We start from the raw sequence: 10,643 nt of genomic DNA on the forward strand, positions 1-10,643 counted from the left end.
GTCTTCTTGAGGAAAAATAAATATAAGACCCTGTCTTATTTTCGGGGAAACGTGGTAGTTCTATTTTTAATTCATTGAGGAACCTCCATGCTTATTTCAATAATGGCTATACTAATTTACATTCCACCAACAGTATACAAGGGTTTCCTTTTTCCACATCCTCGATAACACTTGCTATCTCAGCTCTTTGATAGAAGCCATTCTAACAGGTGTAAGGTGACTTCTCATTGTGATTTTAATTTACATTGCCTTGATGGTTAATGACATGAACAGTTCTTCATATATCTGTTGGCCATTTGTGTGTCTTCTTTTGAGAAATGTCTGTTCAGGTTATTTGCTTATTTTTAATTGAGTTATTTGTTTTATTACTGTTGAGTCATTTGAGTCCCTTATATATTTTGGATATTAAACCCTTATTAGAAAATTCACATATATTTTCTCCCATTCCATAAGTTGTCTCTTCACTCTATTGACTGCTTCCTTTGCTGTGCAAAAGTTCTTTAATGTGTACAGAAGCTCTTTTATTTTTTTGTCATTCTGAGACATATATTTGTTCTCATATTTAACATCTCTGAAATTGGAATATATTTTACAATTGATAGAGTACCATGTTTTAATTGGCAGGTTATTTTTTTTCTTTAACTACAGTTGAAGTTTGTTTTTTTAGATTAGACAAATTATTTTTTTATTTCAAAAAACTTAGGGGGTACAGTGTTTTTTGTTATGTGGATAAATTGTATCATGCTGAAGTCAGGTTTTTTAGCACACTCATCATCAGAACAGTATAGCAGTGTACTCTATAGGTAGATTTTTATATCTCACCCCCACCTCCTTGGTTTCCAGTGTCCATTACAGCTTTTTATGACTATATATATATATACATATCTTTCATTTTTATTTTTGTTGCCTGCTTTTGGGGTCATATCCAAAAAATATTTGCCCAAACCAATGTCAAGAATCTTTTCTCCTATGTTTTCTTCTAGTAGATTTATGTGTTAGTCTTTAATCCATTTTGAGTTATCTTTATATGTGTTCAATAAATTTTACAATGCTATTATTTTTGAGAGTACAGGAAAGCCCCAAACCCCAGTGTGATACAAAAGATAATTGGGGCCGGGCGTGGTGGCTCACGCCTGTAATCCTAGCACTTTGGGAGGCCGAGGCGGGCGGATCGCTCAAGGTCAGGAGTTCGAAACCAGCCTGAGCGAGACCCCGTCTCTACCAAAAATAGAAAGAAATTAATTGACCAACTAAAAATATATATACAAAAAATTAGCCGGGCATGGTGGCGCATGCCTGTAGTCCCAGCTACTCGGGAGGCTGAGGCAGTAGGATCGCTGAGCCCAGGAGATTGAGGTTGCTGTGAGCCAGGCTGATGCCACGGCACTCACTCTAGCCTGGGCAACAAAGTGAGACTCTGTCTCAAAAAAAAAAAAAAAAAAAAGATAATTGGGAGCATTCGCAAAACTCACCCATCTTCTGTCCTTCACTTCCCACTGCCCATGCTCTAGAGGTAGTTGGGGCACTAGATGAGTCGGATGAGGAAGGACCCCAGGAGCTCTGTGACTCAAGGGCATCAGGACTCAAGGAACTAGGGGACACCCAAACCTCCCCATCCAGCAACACAAGTAATCCTAACACATCACTCCATAGCTTCTTGCCAAAGAAAGAGGGAAAAAAGGAAAACTTTCCTTGTGCATAGTCAACAATACATTTTCCAGCATACAATTATATATTTTAAGGTTAAGAAAAGTGATCTAAGAGGTTGACAATGCCCTTTAATAAAGTCTCATAATGAACAGGGCACAAAACAGCACTACAGTAATTGTCTCGATGCCTAGACCTGGGAGGAGATACTCTCCGAATATTTAAAAAGCCTTTTCAGAAGCGTCCATATCAAAAACATGCTTTGTTCTTGTGTGACTTTTTAGCGATCCCCATACTGCCATGATTTTAGCTGGTGGATACACATAAGAGAAGACAGCAATAGCTGCCCCCAACCCTGGGACCCTCTCCCCACCTTCCAGGACTGAAAGCCCTGTTTAGTGTCTCTTTATTGCACAGGCAGGGGGCATGGAGTCAGACAAGGACCTGGAAAAATGCTGTCCCTTGCAGGTTTGTGAGACTAATTAGCAAGAAAATGTGTAAGAATCTCCGGCCTCTCTCCTCTCTCACACGTGAAAAACCACCAGCCTGGCTCCCTCACCGTCCTCCTCTGAGCAGGTGTATGCAACAACTTGGAAGGAAATCATGTACAAGAGGTTGCTTAGACTAAATTCCTTAGGCATACCTTCCAGCCCCGAGGGTTCTGATTTCATGCGTCTTCATTCCTGCCCATCTAGTCAGCACACACTCCCTGAGCGCCCACTCGATGACAACCGCTGTGCTGGGCTTGAGGAGCCAGCATTTCCTGAGAGATGACTTTCCGATTCAGGGCAGAGGTGAGGAGTTTCTATTTAAATGTATAAAACTCCATTTTATCCAAACACACACACATGCAAGTTCTCATTCTTACTCTGTGACACTCACTACCTGTTACAGGCTCAATGTGTCCCCACCCAAATTCATATGTTGACATCCTGACCCCCAGCCCTTCAGAATGTGGATTTGGGGACAAGGGCTTTACAGAGGAAAGTCATGAAACTTAGGTCCTTAGGGTGGGCCCTAACCCATTATGACTGGTGTCCTTACGAAAAGGGAAAATTTGAAGATAGACAGGTACATAGGGAAGACCCTGTGAGAGAGAAGACAGCCACCTGCAAGCCCAGGAGAGAGGCCTGGAACAGAATCTCCCTCCCAGCCCTCAGAAGGAACCAGCCCTGCCAATACCTCGATCTTGGACTTCTAGCCTCCAGAACTCTGAGACAATCCATTTCCGTTACTTAAGCCACCTCGTCTGGGGTACTTTGTTACAGCAGCCCTAGTAAACTAACACAGCAGCATTGTACTCCAAAGAAACACACTGAAAATAACTGCTTTAGGAATCAGAAGACAAGAGGTCTTATTCTTGGCTTTGCCAAGCCACTCCATACCCCAAGAATGTCTGAGATGGAGATACAAATACACACACACACACACACATATATATACACACACGGAGAGAGAGAGAGAGAGAGAAATCCTACTATGTTGCCCAGGCTAGTCTCAAACTCCTGGGCTAAAGCAATCCTCCTGCCTCAGCATCCTGAGAAAATGGGGATTATAGGCACATGCCACCAGACCTGGCATATAGATTTTAATAGGATAAAGAGAATGACTCCTGAGCAAGTCAATTCTCTTCAAGCCTTTGTTTCCTCCTTTACAAATGGGCAAGTGGATCTCCAAAGCCCCCTCCCCAAGCCCATCAAAGCCTGAGGGTTTACTGTCAGGAGAGGGTGCAAGAGAGCGACAGTGAGGTCGCACACGGGGAACACTGGGCCAGCGGGAGACCTCCTCCACCAGGGCCCCCACTTACAGTGTGCAGCCATGAGCGGTGGCCTCCACATTGCAGATACCTTTAGACAACTTCCCAGCAGATGGCCTCAAGAGACTTGGTCTAATAAAATCAGGGCATACAACCATTTTCCAGCAAGTGGAAGTCAAATGTCTTAAGAATGGAGCACAGTTTTCTAACCAGCCCCACCATCGTGTTGGGAGGAGCCTGATCACAGTCTCTTTCCCTGTGTGGCTCCAAGATCCCTGGCATTAGGACAAGGACCTGTTCCTCAATCTCCACCCACCCATCTCTCAGGAGACTAAGATGTGTCACTGGAGAAATTAGCCCCGCCCCGAACAAAATGCAAATACTGACCTGCCAAACGAGCTTACTCTGTGATCAAGAAAGTCTGTGCCCTACAAACCCTGTTGTTTGCAATCAGCACTCTACTCATATTACTCATTTTGCTCATATTGTGAACACCCAAGGCTGACTAGACATTTAATGAAAGCCTCAAAATGCAAAAAAAAAGGAAAAAAAAGAAAAGAAAAAAAAACAGAGGTCAAAAGTAAAAAGGGAAAAAAGTAACACAAAGGAAACAAAGCAGAGAACAGAAGGCAAGACTTCAAAAGTTACTATCAAATATTCTAAGAAATAGAGAGATTTTGTAACCAGAAAATAAGAACACACAGTATTAAAAAAGGAACAAAGAACTTAAAAGACGTTTGAAAATTAAAAATATGACAGCAGATTATTTTAAAATAATTCAAGAAGAGCTGGAAGATAAAGTTGAGAAAAATCTCCCCATGCAGTAGAACAAAGAGATAAAGAAATTGAAAATAAGAAAGGAAGGATAAGAAAATTAAAGAACAAGGTGAGGAGGTCCAGCATCTGAGCAAAAGGAGGTCCAGATGAGAGAATGGTGCAGGTAACTGAACATGAGTTCCTGTATCAAAAGGGCCCACTGCATGCCCAACACACTCAAAGAAAAAGAGGCCCACGTTAAGCCACCCCATCATGAAATTCCATAATACCTATGCTAAAAAGAAATTCCTAGAAGCTTCCAGAAGGGAGGAAGAAACCATCATATATAAAGGGTCAGGGCACAGAAGCAGTCAGACTTGTTAATAGCAAGGATACCAGAAAGCAATGGCATGATGCCTTTAAAGTAAGAGGAAAATTTTTTCCAGCCTAGAAGTCTATACCCAAACTTTCAGTCAGTTGGACAAGAAATATTTTCAGACATGAAAATCTCAAAGATCTCAAAAAGTTAATTTCCAGGTACCTTTTTTCAGGAAGCTTTTAATTGAGAGACCATTGTGGTTATCTATGGCTGTGTAAGAATGTGCCCTAAAACTTAGCAGCTTAAAACACGTGTTATTATTCTATGGAATCTGGACAGGGAACAAGTAGGGATGGCTTGTCTCTCTGCTTCCCCGTGTCTGGGATCCCACCTCAGAAGAGCGAGGGGCTGGAGCAGGTGGGAATGTTAGCATCTCTTAACCTCTCCCTGTGTAGCCTCTCCACATGGACCAGCTTGGGCTTCCTCACAGGATGGCAGCCACAGGCTAGTAGAACTTTTTGTTAAATCTATGGAAGCTCAGGGCCTCTAGAGACGGAAAGTGGAGGGCACCAGTCTTTTCAATGGACACTGCACATTGTCACTTCAGCCATACTCTGTTGGCCAAAGCAGTCACAAAGCGTCTCAGATTCAAGAGGAGGGGACACAAACCACACCTCTCAACAGGAGTCGCATTAAAGAAGGTGGTCCTCTCTGAGCCTCTACAAAGGATAACCAAGAAAGAGAAAGCCTGGGGAAAACAGTGACTTGAGCACAGAGGAGACGCAAAGGAAATTTCCAAGATGACGGTGAAAGGACAGGTAGAGAGCCAGTTCCAGACTGAAGCCACGGAAGGAGGCCTCCGGGATGGATGTGTCCATGGGGGGCCAAAAGGAGTGGAACTGCCAATTACCTGACAGGTCTGACACACTGTGTGCAGTGAGACTGTTCCGTCTTGCGATAGACCTAGTCTATCTTGTATCTATCTAGCGTGGAAGTCAGTGAGTGATGGGTTTATAGAAAACTGAGCAAATGAATAAAGGGGACAATTATCTCCAGAGAAATCAAAAAGTTGTAACAGAAAGGAAATGAAATATGGTACACTACGAGGCATAGCTGGGGATAATATTTATATAGTCATAGCAGTGTGAAACTGGATATTGATTTAAATAAAGACAGTGGAACATTGATTTTCAGAGGATAGAAAAGGAAAGCAGTGTTGAGATAAGAAATCTTCATTTTCCATAACAGTAAGCCAGTTTATAACCCGAGAGGTGGCCATTTAAGCATGTTATTAGGCATACAGAGGTGAATAACATAAAAGTCAAGTAAAAGAATTGGGAGTGGTTGCCCATGAGGAAGGGAAATGAGAGATGAAGAGGGGTGAGACATGGGGTGGCTGTTTTTCATTACAAACCTCAAAGTACAATTTTATTAAGTATGTCCATATATTACATCAGTGGAAATAAGAATTAAATTGTTAAAAAAGCAAGCTGTAGAACAAAACACAAAGCAAGATCCTGTTACTACAACAAAATAATGTTCATATGTGTACATGAACTCACAGAAAAGTAGAAAAAGTGTCTATAACCACACTAAAGTAGTAAATGTGGTCGGGGGCTCAAATCTCCATCAACAGAGGAGCGAATAATCAAAATGTGGTCTATATATACAATGAAATATCACTCGGCCTTAAAAAGGGAGGAAATTCTGATACGCGCTACAGCATGGATGAACCTCAAGGACATTATGCTGAGTGAAATAATCCACTCACAAAAAGGCAAATTCTGTGTTCAGTAGTGTGAGGTTCCTAGAGTAGTCAAATCCATAGACACAGAAAATGCAAGGGGGTTGCCAGAGGCTGGAGGAGGGTGGCGAGCAGGGAGCAGTTAGTGTTTAATGGGTGCAGAATTTCAGTTTCGGAGAATAAAAACGTTCTGGAGCTGGGTAGTGGTGATGGTTGCACAACAATGGGAAGGTACTTAATACCACTGAACTGTACACTTGAAAATGGTTAAGATGGTAATTTTTATATTATGTGTATTTTACCACAATAAAAAAAAAAGTGGTTGGAGAAGGAAACGCTTTGGGAAACTTTCAAGATTTCCACGGTATTTGACTCTTCACAATGAGAGTGTGTTCATGAAAGACTTGCATGTATAAATAAGACTGAGGAGGAAAGCTAAAGATATGAAAAAGTTAGGCCCAGAAATGTGCATTGCTCTGAGGAAGTGAAAAAAAAGAAAGGGGGAGGGAAGCAGCCGGGGGCAACAGGCAGGAGCTGGAGAGGGGAGCCTTGTGGAAGGGTGTGAGAAGGTCTTGGGAGAACAGAACCATCTAGAAGGTCTATTTAAGTTGTCTGGCTGAACAATGTGCACCATGCTTGTGCGCAAGCACACCCACTCACCAGCCAGGGAGAGCTCATGAAAGAGCTTCCATTTGCCAATAAATAAACTCAAAAATATTTTAAAAGCTTACCTCCTTTCAGAGGTTGATTTTTAACATTCCCTGCAAGCCCCAGTGAGGAGCCCCAAGTCGCCCAGAATCCTCTGCCAGTCACAGTAAATAGGACACACTATCCGGACAGGGAGGACCCTCTGCAGCCCGTAGCATGCCCAGGGTCTGGGGCACTCCAACAGAGTGAAGACTGAGGACTCCGCCTGGCAAGCGCATCTTTGGGAGAGAGAGGAAACTGCTCTTCATAATGGGGACGTGGGCAGCATGGCTCCTGGGAGCCGATGGCCAGCATTCTGGGGACGAACCCTGGTTCTGAGGAGGGCAGCCACCCATGTGTACATAGGAAATTGCACAAACTCTTTTCTTTTGGAGGAAAACTATGTCCTGAGCTCATCTGTCCTGGGAGTATCTGGCCCTGTACAAACTTCCCACTATACACACACACACAAATTCACACACACACACACACACACACACACACACAGGACCCACAACCATGCTGCACAACCGCTCCCCCAAACACACCCCTACTTTAGCTGCAAGGGCCTGTTTGGAGTAAGGTGGGAACCAGCCGTGGGAGGTCTCACATTGCCTCAGTGAATAGGGAAGTTTTATTTCTGACCTTCTACAAAGCTTTTTTCCATTAGTAGAATGCTAAAACATCCAGAAATGAAGATCACATCTTCTAACATGGGCTAAGATAGAATCTGAGAGTACAATGTGAACTTTCAAATAGATACATATCAGAACCTTTAACCATTTGGTAAAAAAAAATATGTTGTCTGTGCTATTATTACAGCTCTGAAATGATGAAGTAAATAACAAGAACTGGAAAGAATGGAAAAAATGTTTGTTAGAGATTTAATGGGATTTTTGCTTTTTCCTTCTTTTCCTTTTTTGGTGTTTTTGGTGTCCTACCACAACCAGTGTCTACTGAATGCCCACTCAAAAGTTTCTCATTTAAGTTTCACAACAACCCAGCAACACGGATATTATTCTTGCTATGTGAATAAGCAAATGTAAGCTCAGCAAGGGCGCCGGGGGAATTACACAATGGCAGTGACACTGAGACAAACTACTGGGCTGGCTCTCCCATCCTGGCTTGCCTTTCCCACTGTCCCCATGTCCATGACCAAGTGCCTTCTACCTGGCACAAATCAGTAGTTTGGCTATTAGAATTTTGTCCCATATTTTAAACTGCAGTTATCCAAAATGAAAGCAGCAGTTCTCAAACTTATGGGTCTGAGGAACTCTTTGCACTCTTAAAAATCATTCAGATCCCTAAACAGTTTTTATTTGAGTCGGTTATATCTGCTGATATGTATCATATTAGAAATTGTCACAGAAAATTTTTCAAGTAATTATTACTTCATTTAAAAAATAACAGTAACAAATCTATTAAGTGTGTTTTATGAATATAACTGTTTCCAGAACAAATATATATATATATATATATATATATATATATATATATATATATATATAAGAAGAGTAGCATTGTTCTGCATTTTTACAAATCTCTTTAATGTCTGTCTTAATAGAAGACAGCTGAATTCTCATCTCTGCTTCTACTGGAATAATACACATCATATAGTTTCTGGAAACCGACACTGTACATTAGTGAGAGAATGAGAGTGAAAAAACCCAATAACATCTTAGGATCATTATAAAAATAGTTTTGAGGCCGGGCGCGGTGGCTCACGCCTGTAATCCTAGCACTTTGGGAGGCCGAGGCGCGCGGATTGCTCAAGGTCAGGAGTTCGAAACCAGCCTGAGCGAGACCCCGTCTCTACCAAAAAATAGAAATAAATTAATTGACCAACTAAAAATATATATACAAAAAATTAGACGGGCATGGTGGCTCATGCCTGTAGTCCCAGCTACTCGGGAGGCTGAGGCAGTAGGATCGCTGAGCCCAGGAGATTGAGGTTGCTGTGAGCCAGGCTGACGCCACGGCACTCACTCTAGCCTGGGCAACAAAGTGAGACTCTGTCTCAAAAAAAATAAAATAAAATAAAATAAATAAAAATAGTTTTGAATTCATGAACCTTCCGAAATGGTCTTGGTATGCCCAGGGGTCCCTGTACCACAATTTGAGAACCGTGACTTAGATAGAGCTCCATGCATGGGAGAGAGAGTAAGAGAAGTTGAGGGAGACACTCAAGAACACACCCACCATATCCCATACCTGTCCCTCTGCAACTTCCCTAGGCCGGCACGTCCCCATTACGTAACCCCAGTGGGGGAACCCCAGATTTGTCTCCAGACTGCCTGCCTTTCAAGCCATCTCCTTCCCTCTCAGCCCAGCTCAATCTTGAGAGAGAAATTAAACGTGGGCTAACTGGGCACGAGCTAACCGGAGGATACTGGCGTTTTTAATAAGGGCTTTCCTAAGCTCGAACTCCAGAGCACGGCTGGGTTTTTCAGACTGCCTGAAACGGGATCGGCTGCCCCGCAGAGCGCAGGAGAAAGCGCCCCCAGAGAGGCACGAGTGCCGAGCTCTGCTCCTGACTGGCCGGTGCCTGAGACCTTCTCTCCATCTCCGAACTTGAGCTGCACTACCCGTCTGCCTCCTTCTCGGGCTGTCGTGGCGTCAGCTGACGTCGTGAACCTGAGCCCCTCTGGCAACCAAACTGCCCCCTGCTGTCAGCTGCCCACTGGGCAGACCCCTGGGAGTCTGTCCACCGCATGGCGTCCGGACTCACCCTGGGCAGGGCCAGTCCGTGCCTGTACGCACACCCCGCCGGGACTCGACACACTGAGGTTTAGAAGCAAGGCCGATTCTTCCAGCCAGGGCCGTCTCGGCCGAGCACCGCGCGGGGCCACCGCGGAGCCCGCCCCTCAGCCCGGCCCCTCGTGCGGGCGGGCGCTCGGAGGCAGGGGACGCCGTCCCTGCGGACCGGACCGAGGAGGGCGGCTGCGGCGGCTGCGCCCACACGTGTGGAGGAGAGCGCATCCTCTGCGGAGGTGAGGGACCCGCCTGCCTCGCGGGCGCAGCACACCCCCACCTCGCCCTCTCCCGCACCGCCCGGGACGGTGCCCGCAGGGACGCGCAGGGGACCCGGGGGACGTGCCCGGCCGGCCCGAGGCGCGCGCGGGCAGGGGCGGCGGCAGCCGCGCGGTACCTGTGCCGGAAGAGCGGGCAGCCGCCCAGGAGCCTGCGCAGCTCGTTCTTGAGGCTCCAGAAGTCGCCGTCCAGGTAGCGGTGCAGGGACGAGTCCCCGAGCCCCAGGTCAGCCGCCGGCTCCATCGCGCCCCGGCCTCTGGCTCTGCCGCGTGGCTAATGGGTCGGCTTGTGTCCGCGCCTCCCCCGAGCTCCCGCAGGTGGGGCCCAGAGGCACGCCTCTTTATCTCCACCCCGCCAGCCCGGTCTCCTCCCTCCTCACCTTCCTGTCCCCTCCCTCCACGGCCCGCCCTGCGCTGACCCGCCCCCCCTGGGCTGGGCTGAAGCGCTGTCCAGCAAGTCGCGCTCCTACGCAGTCTCCTCTCGCTCTTCTAAGGAACCGCAAACCCTACCCGCTTGCCCTGCTAGCCAGTTGTCCCTTTAGGTTTGTGGGCTACAAGAGGCAAGTATTAGATCCCCAGAGAGTGTGCTGGTCCCAGAGTCGTGAGGGATCCGTGCCAGCCACTTTGCCTGGCTCCCAAGATCCAGGATGACTTGGCTGGCTCTGGCCCCAACTGAGCTGCACTTCAGCTCAAGTCCCTGCCACC

General features: G+C 45.8%; 1 protein-coding gene across 1 annotated transcript in view; it reads right to left on the bottom strand.

Moving 5' to 3' along the window:
• Positions 1-10,281, bottom strand: part of ACOXL (acyl-CoA oxidase like) — a 315,044-nt gene extending 304,763 nt beyond the window's left edge. Inside the window, exon 1 of the mRNA XM_012742778.3 lies at positions 10,058-10,281. Within this exon, the coding sequence (XP_012598232.2) occupies positions 10,058-10,182 (125 nt within the window). The 5' untranslated portion in view covers positions 10,183-10,281. The remainder of the gene's footprint in view (positions 1-10,057) is intronic.
• Positions 10,282-10,643: the final 362 nt, after the last annotated feature.

Source organism: Microcebus murinus, chromosome 3, assembly GCF_040939455.1.
Source record: "Microcebus murinus isolate Inina chromosome 3, M.murinus_Inina_mat1.0, whole genome shotgun sequence".
In the NCBI taxonomy this organism is placed as follows: Eukaryota; Metazoa; Chordata; class Mammalia; order Primates; family Cheirogaleidae; genus Microcebus; species Microcebus murinus.